This window comes from Nycticebus coucang, chromosome 1 (genome assembly GCF_027406575.1).
Source record: "Nycticebus coucang isolate mNycCou1 chromosome 1, mNycCou1.pri, whole genome shotgun sequence".
Classification (NCBI taxonomy): domain Eukaryota; kingdom Metazoa; phylum Chordata; class Mammalia; order Primates; family Lorisidae; genus Nycticebus; species Nycticebus coucang.
The window spans coordinates 184,255,409-184,280,708 of record NC_069780.1 but is presented as its reverse complement, the minus strand read 5'-3'; the positions used below and the strand labels follow the sequence as shown (position 1 = coordinate 184,280,708).

General features: G+C 43.1%; 1 protein-coding gene across 5 annotated transcripts in view; it reads left to right on the top strand.

Moving 5' to 3' along the window:
- TRIO (trio Rho guanine nucleotide exchange factor) overlaps positions 1-25,300 on the top strand; it is a 351,013-nt gene that overhangs the window by 238,453 nt on the left and 87,260 nt on the right. For all 5 annotated transcript variants that reach the window (XM_053592973.1, XM_053592974.1, XM_053592975.1 and 2 more), the window contains exons 25-33: positions 627-736; positions 2,122-2,191; positions 2,853-2,942; positions 4,666-4,758; positions 7,074-7,185; positions 8,870-9,060; positions 10,902-11,003; positions 14,398-14,540; positions 15,115-15,214. In XM_053592973.1, coding sequence (XP_053448948.1) covers positions 627-736; positions 2,122-2,191; positions 2,853-2,942; positions 4,666-4,758; positions 7,074-7,185; positions 8,870-9,060; positions 10,902-11,003; positions 14,398-14,540; positions 15,115-15,214 — 1,011 coding nt within the window. The remainder of the gene's footprint in view (positions 1-626; positions 737-2,121; positions 2,192-2,852; positions 2,943-4,665; positions 4,759-7,073; positions 7,186-8,869; positions 9,061-10,901; positions 11,004-14,397; positions 14,541-15,114; positions 15,215-25,300) is intronic.

Genomic DNA, 25,300 nt, shown 5'->3' with positions numbered 1-25,300 from the left:
CTACTGGTCGCTCTTAGGATAATCACATTTTTTTTGGTTCTTTTTGAAATTTAAAGTGAGCCTCAGTTTCATGCTTCTGCTCTTTGTGGAGTTCCAGGCTTGTTTCCCACTCATTACAGGGATGATACAGCATTAATCCTCCCATCCCGCTTATCACATGATGGCCTGACTGACATTCTCTTTGTACAGAATTAGCAACAGCTTCAGAGAAATGTGCCTACTAATTATGACTGGCCACTCAGACTCAGTAGTGTTAGGAATATTTGCTGTACCTTGCGGGATAGGTCAGTTCCAAAGTTGGAAGCCAGGAATCAGGTTAGAGTTAAAAGCTAAAGGTATCTGGGAGGCTGAGGCAGATAGATCGCCTGAGCTGTGAGCTACGACACACCACACTCTACCCAGGGCGCTGGAGTGAGACTCTGGTCAAAAAAGGGGGGAAAAAAAAGGCTGAAAGTCTAAGACCCTTCAGAAAAAAGGTTTTTCATGTTTTGTAAAAGGGTCCAGTCCTCAATTGTGTTCTCATTTAGACATTAACCGAGGACGTGTTTATTGACAAATGTCAGGAATAACTATTTCTTGGATGTTTGGTGTTGGTTGTGTCTAAGCCCGGTTTCTCTCCCGGCCAGACCTACCTGTGGGAAATGACCAGTGGTGTGGAGGAGATCCCGCCTGGCATTGTCAACAAAGAGCTCATTATCTTCGGGAACATGCAGGAAATCTACGAGTTTCATAACAAGTGAGTGGCTTTATCTGTGGGGAGCAGCTCCTCTGGAAATCTAGATAATGTGCTGAAGTTTCATAGTAAGAAACAAAAGTTCCGAATGGAACGTGTCAATGATTTTGTTGACATTTGAATCAAGCCTGTCCATCTTTGTACAAAAAGACTGACATTCTAGACACTCTTTTAATACAGGCTCGACTTCATATGTGCACCTATATTTTTACAGAAATAAGCTTAGCAAAATCGTGAAAATGTTTCTGTAGGGACCCTAACTTCTTCCCAGCCATGTGATTGGTGTCACATCAGACACATCGTAGAGTTCAGATAAAGCAGATCCCCGAGGGCCGCCGCCTCTGCTGTGTTTTTGGTCTTTTATAAATAAGAAGGAAGGAGGAACCAAGGAGGGAACAGGCATGCAGTCTGGCCAAAATAAAAATGTACTTTCTGTTGGCTTCAGGAGATGCGTGGTTTTATTTTTGATATTTAAAAAAAGCAGCAGCAGAAGGTCCTTTAAGTGGAGACTGCAGCCCGCCACCTACGGTCAGTTGCCACCCGGGCCAGACCTAGTGGAGTCTCCACATTCCCCTGCCCTACCCCAGCAGAAGGTGTGAAAATGCCAGAGGAGTTGGGTTGTTTTTTTTTTTTTTTTTGGATACTTTTTCTTCCATTCTTTTTATTATTATTAAGTCATAGCTGTGTACATTAATGCGATCATGGGGCACCCTACACTGGTTTTATAGACCGTTCAACACATTTTCATCAGACTGGTTAACACAGCCTTCCTGGCATTTTCTTAGTTATTGTGTTAAGACATTTATATTCTACATTTACTAAGTTTCACATGTACCTTTGCCTGAGGAGTTTTTTTTTTTAATTGAATATTCATGTCCCTAAATTTTAGCCTTAGCTACTAAACACTAGCATTTTCCCAAAGTAAGCCACTAAGTTAAAATTTCTGTTAGAAAAGGTTTGAAAACTAAACTGGTTCACTGCTTCTGGTGAACAGCTACCCATTTGGTTAGTTCTTAAAACCTAGAGGGCACAGCTTTTTCAGTTCCTGGCCTGTCTCACTAGTCAAACATTTTTTAGAACCTTCATAATATGCTAACATTCTTTTTTAATTTTTTTTTTGTAGAGACATAGTCTCACTTTACTGCCCTCGGTAGAGTGTCGTGGCGTCACATGGCTCACAGCAACCTCCAGCTCTTGGGCTTATGTGATTCTCTTGCCTCAGACTCCCGAGCAGCTGGGACCACAGGCGCCCGATACAACGCCCGGCTATTTTTTGTTGCAGTTCAGCCGGGGCTGGGTTTGAACCTACCACCCTCGGTATATGGGGCCGGCGCCCTACTCACTGAGCCACAGGTGCCGCCCTATGCTAACATTCTTACTCTCTGCAGCATATTCCTGAAGGAGCTGGAAAAATACGAACAGTTGCCAGAGGACGTTGGACATTGCTTTGTCACCTGGGTGAGGAAACCTCTGCTCCTTGTTCTGTCTGGTGGCATTAAAGGACATCAGAAGGGATGTCACTCATTTATTTGTGCTGATAACTGTATTTACAGAGAAATGGATTTACCTCAAAGAATTATACTACATAACTAGAATTACTAGTTGTAATTAGTCTACTTAACACATAGAGCAATTATGTAAATTACTGTACATAACTGGAATTACTAGTTGTTAATTAGGGAATGAGTTTTCAAATGGCAGCAGAAGTGGTTTCAAGTAGAATATTTAGCCGATCAGGCCTCTCCTTGACCTTGGGGATTCCCTGATAGGTGAGTGCCCAGTGCTGCCCAGGGAATTGTCCAGTCTCAAGGGGAGGCAGACAGGTGAGCTGGGGGTTGTGCTGTCACAAGCCTGCAGCCTAGGGCTGCACACAGGCCTGTGGGAAGAGAGAGGACAGGTGCCCAGCCCCAACTGGCTGGATAGGAAGGCTTCGGGAGGGGCGTGGTATCAGGAGGATGGGTTTCTTATTTCAGTAGCTTCTTTTAAAAATAGGATTTCTTTTATTTGAGGCTTACATTTCTTTTATGCACACCACTTCTTTCCTAAATAAAAGTTTATCATACTTGTGTCCATTTGAATGAGACACTTTAATTTTTGTTTATTTTGTTTTTTATTACAGGCAGACAAGTTTCAGATGTATGTCACGTATTGCAAAAATAAGCCTGATTCTACTCAGCTGATTTTGGAACATGCAGGGTCCTATTTTGATGTAAGTAATAGATTCCTAAAGAAGCTGTGAAATTTTCCAAGTTGTACATGTAGAATGCAATCTTACTTCCAACTTTCACCCAATTGGTGGTACCGTGTTTTATTTTCATTTTCATCTATCTTGTTTATGTTGGGACAATCTTACATTTTCTTCTGTTTTTAATATATCTTATTCAAGTACTGGAAGCCTTGTATCTTATACATTATATCTCATATATATAATATATGTATAAAAGATTCAGATTTTAATATACACATGTATGTTTAATATAACACACGTTTGTGTATATATGTCGTTACTATTTACATTCAGTCATGATTTTTTTACATGTAAGATTGTACACAGAAGCTAGTTTATACTTACTGAGTTTTTTTATGTTCATTAAACTACTTTTCCCCTCTATAAAAAAATATATGAATTATTTATTTTTCCTGTTTTGATTTCATGTTATGGATTTCCAAAAGTGACCTACCAGTAAAATTTTACAAATAGCAGTGTAACAGCCAGGATTAATTAGGTTCATTAATTGTCTTCTCGTTGGTGTAAACATAGACAAAAGCCATTTGGCTTTAGAAAGATATTGCAGGGCGGTTATTTAGCACAGTAGGGATGGAGAACACAGAACGCTCTTTGGGTCTCCAGCACTTGATCATCTGAGTGCCAAATACATTCTGACTGGAGATGAGGTACTTTCTCCAGAAGGAGAGTGAGTATAGACTTCGGTGTGTAAGGTTCTGCAGATACCAGACTTGTTTTCTGTCTTTCCACTTGTCCGTACACAGTAAAACGTGTGTGGACAAGATAATCTGCTCTTACCCGAAAGCCTGGGAAATTAAAAAAAAATACTTCAGTTTCTATGTGTGAGATGAAGCCCTACCTGGAGATAACCCTATTTTGGTTATTCCCACAACCAGCAATTATTCATCACTGCCTGTGTAAATATGAAGCCTGCAGCATGTTCGTTTGTTTGTTTTAATATTTTACATGACCCTGGGTGTTTGCCATTAGATGAAACTCAGCACCACGGCTGCTGGCAGAGTTAGTACTATTGAGGGCCGAAGCAGTGAGACTGTGTGGCACATTTAATGTTTAGAATCAAAGCCATTTTAAAAATTCTTGTGCCCTAAAACATCTTAAACAATAAAAGAAATCCGTGCTTACCTGAGAGATGTCACAAATTACATGCCTTTAGTATTCATTGTATGGTTGCTTTATTTTTTAAAGAGGCTTTGTATTATAACTTCCTCTGTTCTCCAAGACATCTGTGACCCTTCCATGACACTTCTTTCTGATTGTAAGCATTGAACTCTGAGCTCAGTCATAGGTGTTCAGCATAGACTAGTGAATAGGGCAGACAGGGCTCCCCCCTTCACACTGAGGAGTGCAAGCGGCCAGGGGGTGATTGCGTGTAAATCACAAAATGCAAAGTGGAAATCCTGGTGTAAAATGTGCCACTGACCAATGACATAGATCCTGCCTTTCATTCAGAAAGACTTTCCCTGTCCAAAGTATCCACCCTCCTATTCAAGAGTAAAATTTTAGAAGCAAAGAAGTTTTTGTCAACATTCTAAACAGCCTTTTAGGCTGTTTAATTAATTTATTATTTTAGCAGCATTAAACACTAGTCAGGTGTAGTACCTGGAAAAGTATGCGCTCTCATAGCCATTTTTTATTAGTATGATAAGTTAAGAGTTATAAGAGTTTTATTTTTTTCTTTATACAGGAGATACAGCAACGACACGGATTAGCCAATTCCATCTCTTCCTACCTTATTAAACCAGTTCAGCGAATAACAAAGTATCAGCTCCTTTTAAAAGTATGTATGAGACATCTTCAGCCTATGAAATTTTATGAATTTTGCATTACTGTTTTGATATTTTCTCTATATTTATGTATATCACCCTGAATTTTTTGAAATAATCCCTAGTAAATTAATTTTTATTTTGTTATTCATGGCCCCGCCTATTTCTCCTCGCAGCTGTCAAATAAGAATATATTCCTTGATTATGTGCCTAAACTGCACTGGCTGACCCTAATCTCTAACGTAAGATGGGAATGGAAAGTTATCATTTCATGATATTTTAGCACCCTTAGTTCCTGGCGTGGCTTACTGAATGTGGGCCAGCCACTGTGCTGGACACTAGATGCCATTTAACCTCATGATGCTCATCTGCAAGGGGGGACCAGCCTCCAAGGGTAGGAACCGAGCTCAGAGCCATCCTTGACACCTGCTGTCCGGGCTCAGCTTTGCACATGGGTCTGGCCAATGCCAGACTCCACTGAAACTGTGGAGAACCCACCCCCTCGGTCATTCATCACATGCAGCTTACAGGACATGTCATTCACACAGGTCCCAGGCATTTGAGTCAGACTCAATTCTGCTTTTTCTTGGTTGTGAATGATCATAATTAAAATCACACTTGAAAAAATCTAATATTGATTAGTCTTGACAATAGAAAGATAAAGATAGAATTCGTGCTACAGATACAAAATGCACTGTATATCATCAATACCCATTTTCTTGACTACATAAAAATAATTGATGACCTGTCTCTGCTAATGTTTACTATACCATTTCCTTGGCTGGTGAGTTTTATTAAACATTAGAAAGTGGAAACCATCCATTCATCCCAGGGACAACAGTTTATGACTCCTACGGTTCCAGGTGCTGTCCTAGGCACTACAACCAGAGGATTACGATGTAGTTTTTCTATAAAACCCTTATTTACCTTTTTTGTTACTGAGAAAAATCTAGAAAACAGTATGAAGTGGCCATGTTCTTTTGCATTGGAAAAACTCTCCTGTAGTTTTATATGAAAATTCAGTCCCATGATTTTATGACATCACTACAGAAACACGTAGTTTTTCTGAAGTAAGAACTCAAGAGGTCTTTAGTTTGTTGCATTAAAATGTGCCCTTTGTTTTCTATTTCTGCAAAGACAGTTAACCTCTTAGTATCCTGAAGATTGAAGGATTTTGTTTTTAACGTGTGGTTCTGCTAAACTAGTACTCAAATTTATGAACCTTACCTTCTTCTGCCTAGAGATTCTTCAGGAGAAGAGTAATAAGCTACATGAAGCTTCCCTAAAAGGAGGTTTTCCGGTGATGAAGTTATTAGTCTCAGGACATTGCATTTTGAAAGCAGTTTTTACCAGACTGCTCACAGAGTGACAGATAAACACCATCCGGTCACAAGTAAAGGTGCTTGTCAGGTCGCTCAGTTACTCTAAACTCTCCAGTGTGAGACTGGCTCAAGGTCATGTTCTTCTGTTGACTTTCAGCGCACAAAAGATGAATGTAATATATTTGTGATCAACTAAGCCTTAAAAATAATAAAAAAATATTTAATTGGTATAGTAATGCTGATCAGCTGCCGGTTACAGCTGATGGTCAAGCCAGAGTCTAGCAGCAGGCCCACCATACCATCTCAAGGTGACTGCTGTTACTATTAATAATTGTTAATACACCAGGAGAAAAGTCTCTTGGAGCCCACCAGAATGTGAACGTACTGTCCCTGTTGTCATTGATTTAATAGATGCTCCTGTAAATAACTCTGAAATGTAGTTACACTAAGAGAGCTCCCCGGGGAGGGAGGTGTAACTCAGCCATTAGAGGTTTTCTAAGCATCCTACATAGAAAGGAAGTGCATTTGATTGTGGAAGCTCATGGGGCGGCAGCGTTCTGCTGCGTGGTTTGGCTGTCTCAGATTAAGGGGGGCATTTTGTTAATGGCACCAGAGTTCAGAGTCACACTGAGATGGTATGGTGGGCCTGTTGCTAGACTCTGGCTTGACCATCAGCTGTAACTGGCAGCTGATCAGCATTACTATACCAATTAAATGTTTTTTTTATTATTTTTGAGGCTTAGTTGATCACAAATATATTACATTCATCTTAAACTCTGCGTGCATCTGGTTTACACTTACATCCTGATTTGAGCAGAATAAACCTTGCCATCCATTGAATGAAGAGGCGGTGGTGCATTTTCTATGAAGATAGGTGCCCAGTTGACCACAGTCTGGTTTTAATCTTGAAAACAGTGGATTTTTCATAGACTCCCTCATTTCTGCACAAGTCTTTTTAACAGAACTCTCTGCAACATTTACCTGGTTCCTGGTCTTGGTCTTTACAGGAGCTGCTGACATGCTGTGAAGAAGGAAAGGGGGAGATTAAGGATGGCCTGGAAGTGATGCTCAGCGTGCCCAAACGAGCCAATGATGCCATGCACCTGAGCATGCTGGAAGGTAACTAAGTCCATGCGGCCCAGCCATGGAACCACCTGGTACCCACGCCGGTACCATCTCTACTGATGCTATCTGTAGATGGATTTCTTGAACATAAGTATCTCAGTTTTGTGCCTTTCAGTTTAATTAATGGTTAAGAGTTTAGACTTCAGTGTCGTTGTCTTTAAAGAATTTATGTCACTGCTTTTTTTAAGGACAACATAAATACTTCTACCTTGTTGGAACCCTTTCCATGTTCCTTCACTGGAAACCGCCTCTCCACATTCTAAACTCCAGTAGCACATTGTGCCACCTGTCTTAGGCTGCCTGGTTTTCCTGTTAGACAGATGAGTGAGTGGATAGCTAAACTGAGCCCTGAGACTAAAATTCTTAAAAGAGCTTGCTGCTTCCCCATCTTTGTCCATTGCATCACTTGTTTGAGCCTTGAGCAGAGTAGGTCCCAGATACTGCCTGTGTCTAGAACGTGGTAAAGAGAAAAATTAAAAAGTTCTTTAAAAATAATTGTAGCAATCATGATTTCCACAAATACTTCTGTTTAAGAAAGGTTTTTCTGTGTTGCAAAGCTTAGTTCTTTACACAGATTACACAAAATTATTTATAAGAATTATTTATAAATAATCCTGCTCCAAATGTTTTTGCTAGCCTGTGTCATTATTATCAGCAATATTGAGCAACACATTAGTTTGCACACAGATACTGCTGTGTATAATGGAGACCCCAAACCCAGAAGCCAAGTGAGACCTGTTTTTCCTTCTCCAATGTAAAATGCTATGCTGGTATGGCAGCTCGTTGTGATGGCATCAAGGACTAAGGCTGTGTTCCAACTGCATTCTCTCCATCCTAGATGTTGTCCCGTCGGCTCGACCACAGCATAGAGCATTTGAAGACCATGCTAACATTCTATCTAGGAGGAAGTGGGGAAGGGGGGTAGGGAGGGGACCTGCATATTGGCAGAGACTACCTGACATATACTTCACTGTCCTTGCTCTGTGCTGTTCCGAGCTGCGAAGGAGGCCAAGGAATGGAGTGCTTGTTGAGTGACCCTGGAGTTAAGGGAGCTTCTCCTGTCAGAGCAGGGCAGAGGGGAAGCCAGGAGGGAGGTGAGGGTAAGCCACTGCCAGGGATGGCTTTACTAAGCCCTGGTGGCTTCAAGTCCAGGCAATAAAGCAGGCGACACCCACCAAGAGAGGAGCATTGGGGATGGCCAGTGTGTGGCCGGAGCCTGGCTGGATGTTGTACAGAATGTCACAGAATGTCGTGGATGTTTCCAAGGAGCAAGACTGGAGCAGGCCTTGAAGAAAGGCCATACTTGAGCAGAGTACCTGGGAAGCACTGGGCTGAGGACGAAAAAGGAATGAGATTGAGGCTGGAAGATGGGTGGGGGCTCAGAGCCAGGAAGGGGCTGTTTATGTGGTGGAAAGTTGTGGGAAAACCATAGCTCAGATGATGTGAAGGCCACTGAAGGGGGTAGAACTTAAAGAATAAAGCCAAGGGGATCACCAAATGTGTTTAAACAAGGGAAAAGAATGTGGTGTTTCAGGAAGAACTGTCCTTCGTAGGATAGGCCAGCCTTGGGGAGACTGTGGGCATTATGCAAATACTGGAAGAGTAATTAACAAGACTGTCTCACGCATCACCTGTTTTGCTTTTAAATTGATTTGCCTACTTTTTCCCCCTGTTGCAGGGTTTGATGAAAACATCGAGTCTCAGGGAGAACTCATCCTACAGGAATCCTTCCAAGTGTGGGACCCAAAAACCTTAATTCGAAAGGGCCGGGAACGGCATCTCTTCCTTTTTGAAATGTCCTTGGTATTTAGTAAAGAAGTGAAAGATTCCAGTGGCAGAAGCAAGTACCTTTACAAAAGCAAATTGTTTGTAAGTATAGCGTCCAGAATCTAAGTGTAAAGCTAAATTCAGTTGCAGCTTTTCTGTAGGTTTCTTACCCTCAGTTGAGCCTCCCAATCTGTCCTACAATGTGAAAGTCTGAATTATCAGGTTTTCATCTTCAGGAAAAGTCTGTGTCACACCTGTGCCACTAGAGGGCGCGCTGGCGCGTCCCAGACTTAGGAAAGCTTGCTCTTTTCTGTAGCCCATATCATCAAAGAAAACATTTTATAGGTGAATTTAGATCACTTATCTCCTGTGCGCCTTGACTAGCTTGATAAGTAAATTGATCATTCCAGACTATGATTACCTTAAGCTTTCATATCACTATAATTAATTTTTCATCCATGAATGTTGGCATATATCCACACAGTCTTATTGGGTAGCTCCTTATAGATCATTAGTGATAAGATTTCATATTTTTTTATTAAAAATGTTTTCATCAAATTTATGGAAAATAAATGCACAAATAAAGCTGTGGTTCTTTGTAATAGCAAAATATCATTAGAGAAAATACATGAAAGCAAAAAATAAATTTTGAGATTCACTGCCCACCTATGTGGGTACAGCTGCCCTGGACTGGGTGGCAGGTTTTAATTCTTATTTCATCTGTCAGTATACTTCTTGGCAAGAGAATTATATACCTGGTGCCAGTGTCTACCTCAGAAAAGCCCAAGACCGGTGTCTGGGCCCACCGTACTTCTGTCATCCTTAGTGGGCCATCTCTCAGGGCTGTCAGTGCAGAATTGCTGGGCACAGCTGGGCAGAGAGGAGGAGTGGGTGAGACTAAGGATAAAGCACCATCCAAAAAGGGAAAAAAAATGTAATGGAATTGGGTTTCTTTGTGACAGATCTCTCATAAGTACTGGTAAATGTTTGTGATTTGGACAACTTATACATTATACAGTTTTATGATATTTGTATCTTAATCAGATTCCCAAAGTAATAAAATATCCCCAAGTATGGAAATCATCTTAATAATAATCTAGCATTTATAAGTTCCAACTAATGGTTTTCATACCATTTTCTTTGGCTTCCTTCCTATTTGAGATTATCTTTTGGATCACAGCTTCCCTTACATCATTTTAGGTCACATTCTGACTAGAAGGGGAAAATGCAGCGTTTCTGACTAGTAATTTCACTAGCTGGCTTTAATCTGCCTTTAGAGACCAGGCTAGTCTGTTTTAGAAGCCAGTACATCTTCACTTAATTTATCTTATTAAAAGTTAAGATTTCCCCAGAGGCCACTGCTAGAGCTCTAGGTTATGAATCACTTCCTTTGCTGGGGGCAGAATGCGTCAGGGGTGAACTTGACTGGTGGGGGCTGAAACGTGGGCCTTCCTCTGTACGCCTCAGCATTCTGCGTGTATCCCAGAGGGGAGCTCTGCCTCTTAACCCTTAAAGCTATTGATGAAAGGCTGAAAGTGAATACCGTCGATAAATTGTATCGATCATTTGTCTTCTGTGAAGCTGGAAATTCATAGTGGCAGCCCTTTTGGAATGAGGAAAAACTCATTTTATTGATAATAAGATTTAGAGTAATCAAATCTTCGTTTTCCAAGTATGATTTTCAGATTTTTTTGTTTCTTTCCTCTGGATTTCTTGTTTGTTGACCTGCACCTGTGAGGTGCTCAGAGGAAGGGAAAGGTGAAGCCAATTTAAAATCTCTAAATTCATTTTAACTAAAATGAGATCTGAGATTGCCCACCAGTGTAAAGGACCTGTGTTATTACCAGCATCACTGAGTCACCCAAAACATTTTTCCTGGTCTCCATTCTACATCCTGCCAGAATTTGACTGTCACCTAATTACATAATTGTCTTTTTATCCAGACCTCAGAGTTGGGTGTCACAGAACATGTTGAAGGAGATCCTTGCAAATTTGCACTGTGGGTGGGGAGAACGCCAACTTCAGACAATAAAATCGTCCTGAAGGTACGTTCATTCGAAGCTGGGGAACGTGTGTGGAAAGTTTCTTGTGGTTGCCTGTGCTTTCTTTCCTGTTGAAGCATGTTAGTGTGGAGGGGCAGGGATGTGTGTGTTCTTTTGGGGCTAAATTTAAATAACTGAATTTTTCTAAGGTATAAAATGTTTAAGGTATATGCCACAAGGAGCATCAGGGAATGAACTCAGTTTGGTATTTTCTGAAGGTGAATAACTTGAGCTGAATTTTCACTTGCCTCCTAAAACAGCAAATGAAGGAAAGGTCTTCTCAGACTTCTCTTATTCTTCCAGTCCTAGAATTAGTTGATGCTATTTGAGATGTGGGATATTGGGGTATGGGAAGAATGAGATACAGACTAATAACTACTTGTACACTTGACCTTGAGTTTCCAAAGGAGAAAAAGTCACCTGGTATGTCAGTGAGGGCCTTTGACTGGCTGTTGAGGCCAACTGTGCCAGTTGTCTTCACAGAGTCCATGGCTCTTTGGCTTAATAGTTTGGGCAGAGTAAAAATTTTTTTGATTATCGGTGACAGGATTTGGGACTGTTAGGTTTTAAAGTTCAGAAACACTCAGGGTACTTCGGGGTATATAGTCTCTGGGGAAGGAAAATATCTTTGGATATTTGACTTGAACTGTTGTGATTACGCTGACCTCTCCTGGAAACGGTAAAGGACTCTCAGGATGTCTTATCTGCTTTCCTCCTCTGTGTCTGAGAAAATACAGATGGAACTGTCTTTTCATACTGTCTGGAAAAACCATAAGCTGCTTCGGGGTGTTTGGGGGAAGATATAGCTGAGATTTGTAGAATGTTGGGAGATGAGCCAGAAGTGTAACGAGACCCCGGTGTGTGAACTGCGTGTCACCTCCTTGTCCCTTGCATACCTTTTCCTCTCTCTTTGGAATTTCCCATGACTATGAGTTATTCATCCGTACGGAGCTTTTGTAGAACTTGTTCTTTAGTGGAAGCCATTGTGTTTTTAAGATCTTGATTCACATAAGACAGTGGATTCTTTTGTGGCCTGTGTGATTACCAACCTCGTGTGTTCTTCTTAGTACCAGCATAAACCCTTGTGTAGTACACATTGCACCGATTGCTAAATTTAAATAACTGAATTTTCCTAAGCTATAAAATTTTTAAGGTATACTCAACACCTTAAAACTTGGAACTTAACTACCCAGGTTAACTACAGTGTCAAATATTTTAGCCAGATATGGACTGTTTTCATTTGGAACATGATAAGAGTGCCCCAGATACAGCTGAAGGGTAAGACTTCCTGCAGGCTTTACCAGATGGAAGTGTTCTGGGATATTTTTGGATAGTATCTTTCTGACTCCAAGGAGATAGTAAAGGAAGTGATGTCCTTGTGAATTTCAGAGGTTGCTTTGGGGGGGTTGGTGGTAGTGGTGATTGTGATGGCGGTGGGGGAGCAGATTTGAGCAGTGGTGAGGGTGTAAATTTGGGTGGCAGTGGTGAGATAGGTGGTTCTGAGGGTGTAGATGAAGGTAGTGGTGTAGATTTGGGGGGGTCTAGGTGGTAGTGGTGGTAAGGATTCAGATGGAGTGGGAATAGGGGTGGTAGAGGTGGTGATGGTGATGTCCAAGTAGCTATAAAACAAAAATTTGGTCTGTTTTGCTTTTGTCGTCTGGAAAAGGAGTATTTTATTTCAACGTCCTTACTTAAATAGATTGAGACTACAAAGAGTATGAAAAACATTACTTCCTTCCCTTAGCCAAATAGGATTTTTTTATTTAATATTTTGGCCGTTAACCTTTCTCCTACTATTTCTGAAAAAAATAGACATCTTTTTTCTTGTTTGATTCTTGTAAGGCTAGGTAGGAAAATTACTCTGTAAAGATGTAACGATCAACTTGCATGAGAATCTGTTATTTCTGAACCATACTAACAGTTTTCCTCAAACACTGCCGAATGTTCTTTCACAGATGCTTCTCCTTGGTTAACCTTCCAAATATTCATAATCAGGCATTTAAATTCCAATAGATTACAGTTTTTAAAGTTTTCTCTCCTGGGACACTTAAATCACACATGGAGCCCTGTTCCCTGGTCCCTTTGCCTTCTTCCTGGCTCCAGACGTGGAAGGCTGACCTTAGCACCGTTGCGTGTCAGATTTGGGAGCAGAGAGCAAGAGGCCGCCTTTATCCTCCATTCATCTTCCTGCCACTACCCTTAAGTGACGTTAAAAACATACCCTCCAGTTAAAACATTTTATATAGAAAGGGGGTTGTCGATTTTAATTTCCTTTCCCAGCATGGGCTTTGATTTTCTGTTTTCAAAAAAGGATATACCGTGAGGAATGTTGGGTTCTCCTCCCATCATGATCTCACCTATGATCCCATTGACGATTATTTTAATCATTTACAGGGAATTATGCTTATATCATAGAAGGTTGATGTTTTCCATAAGGAAATGAGAAAACTGTTAGTGAGGCCCAGAATGTGTAATAAAGAAGAAATAAACCACCTCCTTTGAGGCAGAGTACAAAAAAAAAAAAAAATCTGGGGAAAGTGATGCTGTGCGCGCTTAGGAGTTACTGTTGAGCACTGACTCATGCTGGCAGGGGACGACTCCTCAAAGTCGTGATGGCATTTGGGAAAACCCACCATAACTGACTGGCAGCTGCTGACCCGGGCACGTCTCTTGTTGTGTCTGGGCGCACCTCAGTTCCTTGTTTATAGACCGAGGATGATAGGGTTCCTACCATAGAGCCCTGTGGGAGTGAAAGATTATGCAGGAAACATGTAGCCTGGCACAGGGGAGGGTGGAAGTTGCTGTTCCTGAGTCCAGCAGATGAGGCAGGAGATCGTGGGGATGGGTTCAGCGTCCTACTGACAGTTTGCTGGCCACTGACCAGTACACATTAGAGTCTTTGCCAGCCAGAGCAATCTCCCAAGATGTTTTGGTTTAAGGGCAGGTGTGTTTGCTTAGCTGGCCAGGGCTGCTGAAAAGGTCTCAGGACTAGAGAATGATCTAGTATTAGAATAGTCAGAGATCTGGAATAACATATATGCTGTAAGTTAAAAATAGTTTTGATGAAAAAAAGTTTTTAAAATAGAATCATTGGAGGCCGAGTGCGGAGGCTCACTCCTGTAATCCCAGGAGGCTGAGGTGGGAGAATCACTTGAGCCCAGGAGTTTGAAGTTGCTGTGATCTATGACATCATGGCAACAGAGTGAGATTCCATCTCAATAGCTGTAAAATGACATAGAGTCTTTTGTTTGGTGGCAAATTAGTAGGATGTGGTTGCTTTTCTCTTAAAACGTTATTTTGAAAATGGGGAACTCGAGGGATGCAGGACTAGAGTGTGGGCAGGGCAGGGCCTGGAAAGGGCCCTCCTTGTCCTGAGTGGCTCTGACCCCTTGTCAAGGCTTCCAGCATCGAGAACAAGCAGGACTGGATAAAGCACATCCGAGAGGTGATACAGGACAGGACGATCCACCTGAAGGGAGCCCTGAAGGAGCCCATCCACATCCCCAAGACGGCTCCCGCAGCCCGGCAGAAGGGAAGGAGGTGAGCTCGGATCTCTGTGCCAGTTTGTTTGCTAGGGGGTGGGGGGACAAGGCAGCGTTAGCTTTCCACTTGTCAAAAATCATTTATCTTAAGCATTTTGAGGAATAAGTTTTTTAAACTGCCACTTAATTTATAACAGCGTTCTTAGTGAAGAAACTGCTTTGCCAAGACAAGAGCCTCCGTTGGCTTAAAGGGAGAGCTGTGCACATATCCCTCATCATATCCTGTCCACCTGGGTGCTGCTCAGGGCACAGTGCGAATCACACCGGGATGGGTGCTGGTTGTACAGCACATGGACGTTGTTGTTTTCTCCTTTCTAAAATACAGAATCCTATCAGCTATATCTTCTCATGATGAGAATTCAGTGCAGTGATAGACTTCAGATGCATAGTACAGTGCCTGGCAAAAAGCCTGTGCCCAGTACAGAGGGACTCAGCACCGCAAGCTCGTGATGGGAGCAGGCGGTCACGAAGACTGATAGGCTGCTTATTAAACAAATTGGTGATTTCTCCGGTGACTGGTGGATGATCTCCATCCAGCAATGTCAGTAATTAAAAGTTTCTTTATACCCCAGGGATGGAGAGGATCTGGACAGCCAGGGCGATGGCAGCAGCCAGCCAGATACCATCTCCATCGCCTCCCGGACGTCTCAGAACACGCTGGACAGTGATAAGGTAAGCCGCTCCAGCGCTTTCTGCGGGCAGGTGATGGTAGCCAGTCTGTGGTCACAGCATACCTTTTTCTCTATAACTGACATCAACACTTTCTTTGCTATGTGCCAAGGGCAATGCCAGGACCCCATGACAGGGGCAGAGACTTTGGGGACCCAGGATGGAAAGACTTGAACCCTAGGATCAGGAGAAATCACTCACTCTTCGTAGAGCAGTTACAGGATGTTTGAAGGCAGTGTGCTGGAGCTTATTTATTTTATTCTTAAGCAGAAGAACCCATCATAATAGAATCCCATACAGAATACCAGCGTACACCGTAATTTAGGCTCTTTTAGAGGAAGAACACTCTTCCAGTGATTCAGAGATACACGGGATGGAGGTACTGTTCTTTGTTATTTTTGGTACATGGAATACTTGGAGGCCACACAGATGGAGATCAGGGAACCTTTGGAGAGAGAGAGACCTGTGGGCCAGCACCTTTGTTTGGCCCAAGACATTGTCCGAACAGGCTTTCCATAAGGAGTTTTAACCATGAGTTTAAAGCAAGCAAGTGTGAGTTTCAGGAGGCCATTCAGTGCCTGAGAAGTGGTCGCCATGGCATAGTTCTGCACAGCCCCTGTGGGGTATTGGGGTCATCGGGGCCAGTAGGTAGTTGGCCCATGGGAGGTGGGCACCAGGAGGAAATTGTATAAGGCAGATATCTGAATAGGCCATGTTGAAGAATTGGGGGTGTGGAAATGGAGGACTAGAAACTGTGTCAAGGGCGACCAAGCCCTGCTTCTGGTGTGAACAAGTTAACCTTGTTTTCTGAGTGGATGCAGAATAAAATTATAAGACTGGACTACAGAGTATAAAATTGAGGCTGCTCTGATGGAAGCAGGGGTGGCCGTGCCTTCTCAGAACCATGGGGGCAGCAGAACACAGCTGTAACAGTGAGCAGTGGGAGGACAGATCTGAGTTTTACCCACAAAGTTTACATAGCAGGGGTCTTCAAACTGCAGCCCGCGGGTCACATGAGGCGGTGTGATTGTATTTGTTCCCATTTTGCTTTTTACTTCAAAATAAGATATGTGTAGTGTGCATAGGAATTTGTTCATAGTTGTTTTTTTTAAACTACAGTCCGGCCCTCCAACAGTCTGAGGGACAGTGAACTGGCCCCCTGTTTAAAAAGTTTGAGGACCCCCGGACCTTCTTTAAAAATGGTCATTAGCATATCCCGTGACTCCATCTTGGTAGAGTCCAAAAAGACTACTAAATAAATTGACAATAGAATTTAAAATCCTGAGTTTACCTGATGGATAAAAGACGCAAAAAACCCCTCTGTCAAAGCCAGTGAGGAGCATTTATCTGAATGATGTCGTTGGTCCTACTGAGGGAGGTGAGCATTTGTTTTTTTCCATATGTAGAATGCAGGAGCAAATTCTTTCTTTAAAAAAAATTGACAATATATAGGGGTTTTGTTGTATCACCATCAGCTTAGAATTCCCAAGTTTCTCACTCCCTGATGCAGCCTGGACTTTGTTCCATGCGACCGAGTCCTGAATATGGGATGCAGGAGTCCATGTTTTGTTTGTCATTTTCACGGCCCAGTCACTCGTAGGAGGGAACGAGGCCCTTACCTCACAGGCATCGGGAAAGGATTGCACGCAAAGGACACAGCCCCTGATTTAGAGGGTTATTTCAGATGGCGTGTTTCACAGTCCCAGACTTTGGTCTTTTCTCACTTAGTTTTGCAGAAGAATTCATGGTATTTAATGATGTAGTTTCCAGGACAAAAGTAAGTAGATTTTAAATATGACTCTTCTACTATGATTTCATTTTTGAAATCCTTTTTGTTTGAGTAAGTAGCTTTTTTTTTTTATTCTACTTTTTGAGTTCACTAATTAAGTCCCAGGACTTAGAGGACTTAGAATAACAGGACTAGAGAGTAAAAAGAATGTCTCATTTTGTTTTGTTCATGGCCTTCTGTATTCACATTCAGCAAATATTTCTTGCCAGTAGTAAGAAGAAGAAATAAGATAAATGACATGTCATCTAAAATTCACATTCTTACAAGATGAACTGTCGTGGATTTGCTCTGGATCTTCCTAGAAAAGAGTTCAAGAGTTTATAAAAATAAATTATTTGAAGGAAATTAGAGAAGAGATAAATGTAAAAGTTATACCTTGGAAGGTTCATTAACACTTTTTTGGAGATTAGTCCAGGAAGCGAAGGTGACTTGTTTCTTCAGGTAGTTTACAGATAAATATGTGACACTGGGGGTCTGGAAATGGCTCCCTCTACCAGGCAGGGGCCTGAGACAGAGGTGCCCCCGCTGCTGCACCCCCTTCCTGCTGTGTAGAGAATTCCTGTACCATGCTAGTAACCCCCAGCTCCTGACCCCCAGCCCTGGTCCCCCGAGATGTGTAGCTGACTGGAATTTGCCAGGAACTTCTATGGAAATGAGCCTCCATCCCAGAGTTGGGAATAGGCAGGCTGGCACCATGGAGATCTGCTGTAGCGTAGTAGGGCTCATGTGAACTTGGAATATAGCAGATCACATTTGTACACAATGAGAGGAAGAACCAGGCAGTAACAGAAAAGCGCAGGTTTACAGAAATGGGTAATTTGAACCCATGAGTCAACTGGGATGTGAGAATTTTAGAAGAACTACATATTAGATATTTTATATGTGAAGATAATTCACCATTTTCTACTTACTTCATCTAATGTGTTGTCTCCAGACGTCTTTCCTGAGCTCAGAAATCCCCAAAGGGTCGCTTCTGCCAGCTCAGCCACTGCCTCTCCGCCCAGGCTTCCGGGAGCAGGCCCTGCCACTCAGCCGCACTGGCCCCGACTCTCAGGGCTCAGAGCCTCCCGGGAGGAACAACACTGCAGGCTCACTTTGTTAAGTAGGCATGGCATGCTTCCTGTGATACCCCTCGCTGAGACCCCAGCCCTAAACAGGCTCTGAAGTGCACAAGTCAGTGTCTTCCCGCAAGGAGGGACCTGCAGTGAAGATAACCCAGAATTTAGAGTTTGGAGAGGACTTTCCCATTAGGCCTTATGAGAAGAGGGGGATGTTAGCTGCCACTTGGGATGCATGCGCGCGAGCGCGTGTGTGTGTGTGTGTGTGTGAGTGTCTTGCTTTTGAAAGTTTCTTTTAGCCATCTTCTGTTTTATGCTGCTGTAGTAAACATTTCAAGGTCCATATTTGAGAGAATACATTAGAAAATTAGGGATGCCATCCTTTCCTGAGTCAATTTGTAAAATGCACTATTCCTCTAAACTAAGCTTAACCAGCAACTCGCCTACCCGCCCGTCTCCTGTGACGGTAACTTCCTAGGTCTCACTTTTCTTTCTGCCCTGCATATTTCAAGTTTAAGGAGCCTCTGATAACAAAGGCAGATGGACCTGGCGAGGGAAGTTACTTAATGACGTTCTGCATATTTGACTTAATTTATGATGTCTGTTGTGAGTTGTTATCGTGGAATTTGGTTTCATTTCAGAAACTGGGTGGAGGGATGCTTTTGACTCAGTCTCTTGGAGAATTCTTTAGGAAAAAGTTATCTACTCAGACTGTTAGTAATTCTCAGATGAGGCACAAAAGGTTTAAGGAAAGAGTCTAAAAAGGAGGGGCCCCAGAGACGCCCTCTTTCCAGGGTGCACCTCAGCGGGACTGGGTTAGCCTGGTGACAGACACAGGCACAGGCTCCAGGAGCACACTTCCTGCTTTGAAAACACCGGTTTTAAAGTAAGCCATCCCTTTGTTCCAGAAAGGAGTTTAGCACTGATTCTCGCTGATACTCATGCTTCTTAGGCTGATAAACTGATCTTAGAAAAACACGAATTAGGTTCCAAAGAAATCAAATGCTTTCCAGAGTCTTATCTCATTTGTCCTGAGTGCATCTCCCTGAGGTGGGGAGGCCAGGGCTGGGCCAGGCCTGGGGCACTGCAGAGACCCAGAGGCCGCCCAGCAGCAGAGAGCGAAAGCCAGGAACGGAATGTGGATTTGATCATCTTTGATTTTCTAGACCTTATTATTTCACACGAGACCTGAATTTGGAACTTTTCTAACATACTAAACAAGCATCTTTAAAAACCTTTTTCCCTCTCTCTGCTTTATTAATGTCTTATTTATACCACTTAACCTAAAATTTATATTATGAGGAAAATAGAAAATGTGGAAATCAAACACCATCATGTGTGTAGAGCAAAGCATCTCGAAGCCGAGATGGAGGCTTCGCCAAGGTTGATGAGGTATCCCTGGAAAATTGGCCAAGCCTCCGGGGCCCAGGCTGTGAGTTGTTTCTTGGACCTAAGGTGCTATGGCTCTTGTTTCTAATGAGTGAGAAATTCACTTGAGACTGATACTTTGCATGAACCTCACTTAAGCTTATAACACGAAGGCACGAATCCATACATGTGAAGAAGTAAGTGGTTTCAGTTACTCTTAGTGAAGCTGTTGCTCTGTGCTGGGGACGTGGAGCTCTATGTGATTTTAAGAAGTCAGCTTTTCCTGTCCAGCGACATTCTACACTCTGAGAACTTGGCTGGATTTATATAAATTGCAGAGTCGAGGTTGTATGTCAAATAGTTTAATGCCAGTACATTTTAAAATACAGCCTAAGTTGGGGTCTTGAGAAAGGAAACATATCTACTTAAAATGCTTCAGGCCACTGAGGTGGTCCGGTTCCTGCATTCTGCCTCCCTCGCTGCGTGTAAGGCCCCGAGGGTGCTGTGCCACACGAGGGTGGGCTGGCACCCTGCACTCTGCCCTGAGCCAGAGTTGCTCAGAGAGGAGGCCCCCACCCTGGCCTGTCCACACCTCTGAGTTCCCTAGCGTCTCAGGTAGGTCTGCAGCCCTATAAGCACAAATTTGGCTCATTTGATTCAGAAGTCTTTGTGCAGCTGTGCCTGTTGTAATCTCATACGGAGCACTCTGGACGTCACTTAGTCCTGCTCTGCTCAGAGCAGATGGTTACAGATGAGAATGTACTCACCAGTGTGCGAATCCGCCTCTTTGTTTAGGCACCTGGTGGTCTTGGGCAGGTCACTTAAGCTCTTTGTGCCTCGGTTTTGTCATCTGTAAATGGGCATGATGGTGCAAGTACTTCATAGAGCTGAGAGTGTTAAAAGCATGTAATGTGTTTAGAACAGTGCCTAGTATGTTCTGAGCACTGAATAAATATTAGCTGTTTCTGTATCTTCATTATAAAAGTAGCTTCCCCTTCCCTCACTCCTGGGCTGCTGGCCTCCGTCGTTGCTTTTGGAGATCACAGTCTGTGTGGCCTCACTTCCCTCTGCCTGAGCATTCGAGTGGCAGTGGATTTAGAGGCTAATTGTGCTTGTTAGGAACTGGAAGCCACCCTAAGAATGAACTGCTCTACCTGAGTGCCTGGCTTAATGCATTTTGCAATTTGTGGAGTTGCATCGGACAGTTACTGCAGAAGATAGAGACTTGTTTAAAGCATTTTCCAGTTATTCGTCTTTCATCCCACTGAATTAGTTGCACTGTGACCAGAAGTGTTAACAGTGACCTTGTAATGTTCACAGGGTGAGTTCCCCTCATTCTCAGATGTGTTCTGATCATCTAATGTGCGCCGTCCAGTGATAGGTGTTTAGGGCACAGATGAGTGAAGGAGACAAATCCTGCTCTCACGGCGAGCTCTGAGTGATGGATGAAGTGAAAGTTTGCTTCCTTCTTTTACTCATCTTTGTTTTCTGTTTTTCTACGTGACTGTGGCTTTTTGTAGTATAGTTTTAGATGAGTTTTTTAAGCGCTCTCCTAAAGGCACAAAATGAACATACTCTGGATAACTTTAATTACTCAGCTAGAAAAACAAAATCCCCCGGGCTGAAGTACAAAGCCTTAGTTTTAAGAAAAGGCAGATTATTTTAAAAATAAATGAAATAAAGTTTGGTTAGAAATGGAATACATTTAAGAGTGTTCGTAAAAATTGCTCAGAGTTGCTCTTAAATGTTGATAGTTTTGATTCAGACTTGAAGCCGGTGGTGTATTCTGTTCCTGGGCCTAACTCAGCTGGTTAAGTTGGCCAGTTAATGTTGGCTGGTTGGTGTGTCAGTTCTCCAGATAGGCGCCCTTCCATTCAAGACAAAAAGACATTGCAGATACAGTTTTCTGAATAAAAGATGGCTCTGGTCACTCAGGAAATCCAACAAACAGGTTTTCTTAGGTGCCACCCACACGCCCACACGGCATGTTCTGGCAGGTCTCCTGTGATGGGGAAAGTGAGGGGTATAGGCTGGCTGGTTGGCCTCTGTGAGACCTGGGAGCCTGGTCCCCAGGAGCTGCCCTGTCTCTGATTTGCCAAAGCTTTTTAGTTGTTACCTTTTAAATTTAGCCTTTTGACATCTAATATTCCATTCTAATTTACATACATAGCACATTGAAGGAAGCCTTCCAAGATTTATTTTGACATCAGAAAGCCAATAGTGTGGTCATGTGAGCAAAGAGTAGCAGAATGACACCCCTGGGTTCTAGACTCGCTAATTCTTTCTAGGTAGAATGTCCAGTGGGTAAAACTAGTGGGTTTGAAAAAGGGTTTTCTCATAAATTTTTTTGTTGCTTTTTTATTTTTATTTATTTATTTGTGGTAGAAAACACATAACATAAAAAGTACCATCATACCCATTCCTAGGTGCTCACAGATTTCTTTTTGTACCCCTGGTGTGTAAGAGCCTATCACAGAGATCCTCTTATGAACTCAGAGCAGCAGATGGAAGCAAATGCTTCTCTTTGAAGATAGCCCCATGCAGACCGGGGCTGGAAGGAGTGCAGAGAACCAGCACCCATGCTGACCACCCCGGCCTCTGCGAAGCTGCCCCCAGAGAAGCTCAGGGGGGCGGCAGCCTAGGGTTTATTTGAGAGATTGCTCTGCCGCCTGCGGGTGCCTCTTTTTGTAACCATTGCCCCAAACAGAGCTATACTCACTAATCCCCTCAAGCCAACTAATCATCTTTTTTGCTGCTCTGTGTGAAACCTTCAGAACCGCAAGGCCCTTTTGTGAGGTTTCTGAATGACTGGTACTGTGGGATGTGACTGTGCAGGGCGTTGATACACTCTGTTCTTTAAGGGAAAATGACTTTTATTAGACCACATTCCTTTTTCCTTTTGAATTGCTCTCAGAAAATTGGCCAGATACTTACTTACGATTGGTCTTCACCACATGAGACTTGGGTCCTTAAAGCAAAACCATTTGCAGCACGGACAGTGTCATCCACGCCCATCACAGGGAGCTCCTCTGCCTCTTCCTCGGCCAACTTGGCCCATAAGTCATCTCGGGGCCTGGGAGTGTATGCAGGGTTGGCTGTCCTCCACCAGAAACTCTGTGCGCTTGTCACATAAAGCTGCCTTGTTATGGGACAACAGCACAGGGGGAAAGAACTCCCCAGCCATGCCTCTGGTTCAGTTATTTCTCGAAGAGGGGGTCAGGCAGTGCTTAGACATGGTTTCTCTGGAAAAAGTAAAATTACATTCTGTGTGGCATTTGTTGGAAGGCTAAATGGTCATGATCGAAGATGAGCATAATTCTGGTTTATTTTTAGTGACTCCAGAGAGAATTCAGGAAGGAGCCCTGATTTGATGTTGCTAATTTGTCCACGTGTCTGATCACGGGAGTGCTGCTGGTGGCCCTCTAGCAAGGGCCCTGGCGTGGCTTTCGAAGGAGGTACATCAGTTGTGTGCTCTCGGCCTGTGGTCTACTAAGGGCCATTTTATTGTCATGCTTATTAGTCACCATGTTAATTTTTTTATTAAAATAATTTTGTTTCATCCTTTGGTAGGTGATTTTTTAAAGGCAAAAAGCAGAAAGGTGTTTTAAAATCTGTCTTCTGATACCCATTTCACAAGATGGAAACTGAGATTTTTATAAATTACAATCCTAAACTAAATGGATGTAGTGGGGAGCCCATGATAGAAATCCATAAAATAATACAAGAGAAAAAAAAAAAAACAGTGAAAACTTTCACAAAATATGGTTGGAAAAGAAAAGTGAATTTTTAAACTAGATGAATGACGTGGTAACTCAGCCTAGAAATGGATCTGGGTCATTGGAAGCAGGATGTCTGTCATATTTAATAGTATATGATGTAGCATCTGAACTTTTCTACTTAGGGATTTAATTCTTCTTAAAAGGCAGTAGAGATTTGCATAGTACAAGTTCTTTATACATAAAAAATTTTGTTCAATTAGAAAGCCTCGTTTTAAAGAGGCTCGTTTTTTTTTTTCTTTTTTTATAGCAAGAAGTTTAACATATTCAAATGTGAACATTGACACAGAAATCCACGGGACATTTCTTCTCTGGGCTAGAAACAACCACTCTGTTAGTGGTGTTGTTCCTGTCTGTTCTCATTGGCAACGCCAGTGGAGTGATGGGGGAGATCTGAAGATTTGTTTAATGATAATTTTAGCACTGTTTGAAATATCATTCTGGTAACTGGATTTTCTTAACAAGTTCTCCAAAGCCTTTAAAAAAGAATTTTAACTTAGTATGTGAGTCTTTGGCAGAACAGTCTTGATTTTTATTTCTTATGGTCTGTCAAGTACACAGATGTTTCCAATAGTTTTTGATTACTCTGTAAGGGACTAAAAAAAAAAAAAATCAGTGCCAGAAATAAAGTCCAGCTTAATTCTTCTTCCTGGGCAGCCCCTCTATCCCCTTCCCACCCTTCCCCCACCTGCAGAATGCAGCCATGGCTTTGAGGAGTCTGGAAAACTAATAAGACCTGTAGAGTGAAAGGTCAGGGGCGGGGGAGATAGTGTAGTTCCCAGGGTCCAGGAGTGGGGGCCACTGGAGGAGTGTCAGGGAGACCCGGGGGATCTTGAGGGGGGACCTTCTCACAGTGCAGGAGCTGGGTAAAGAAGTCGGGCACCCTGGGAGAGCCGGAGCAGGCCAGGCCCTGGGGGCCACAGGGAGCTGGACCCTGCCAGGCTTGTTGACTGGCCCCATTCCCCACCTTTCCAAACAGGAAGCATCCCCTTCTTTTGTTACAGGGATTAACCACTTCCACCAGTGCAGTTCTAGGAGGAAAGCTCTTTTCCAGGCTCGGCCTCTACCTTCACCTTTTAACATTAGCATCTTTGTTCACAGAGACATGTACATGTGTAAAATTTAGCATGGTTCTTCTGCAGAGAAGTTTGTAAAATTTAGGAGGGTATTAAACATTCATGAAAATTTTCACTGTGTCCTGGCAAAGATGATTCGCTTTGTCGTTGAGTTTTGCATTGTCTAGCAGACATGTGTTTCTTATTTTGAATACCTAACTTTCTTCTAAAAGATGGGCTCTTAGGATAGGAAGGCAGTCAGCAACACAGACAGTCCTCAGCACAGAGAGATAGACCCAGAACGTGGCCTGGAGTGGGAGCCATTGGAGGGTCTGAGTGAACTTACGCCCAGAGCACTGTTGGGAAGGAGGATGTGTCCCCTGTGAGGCTGCCCCGTTCCCTCCTGTCATCCCAGTACTGCTGTAGCCCCACGTGCACTGCTGCCCTGTGGCTCACTGTGCCAATGCTCCGGGGCTGGCAGTGGGGAGCCGGCTTGTTGCAGATGGACACAGGCAGCGTGAGCTCCTGCAGTTACAGAGGAAAAGCCAGGTTTCATGTCAGTTTTTCAGATACCTTTGCCCTCATTTTTAGAGCAAACATTTTATCTTTTTCACTTTAGCAAATGGTCACGTACTTACTGGATGCAAAGCCATGTGTCAGCCATTGTCAGCACCAGGGGGCCCTGTGGTGACCATGATTCGGCCCTCGCCATCCAGACATGGAAAGTTCACAGGAGAGGGAGGCAAACCTGCTTTCTGGGGGTGAGGGGAGGCACACACATAACTGAAGACATGGTTCCCTGGACCGTGAGCCATGCCCTAAGTCACTGCATGGAGGGACAGGGAAACAGGCCCAGCTGCCCAGCATGTTCTGCCATTGGGTCCTTGAGAGGGTCTGGCTGAAGAGCCCATGCAGGGGACAGCAGAGGAACAGGAGAGATAGGAAGCTGGTCACGAGATTCTTATGTGGGGGAGATGTCAGTGAGCACATGAGCCTTGTCCCCCAGGAGCTCACAGCCAGGACTCAGGCCACACACAGCAAAC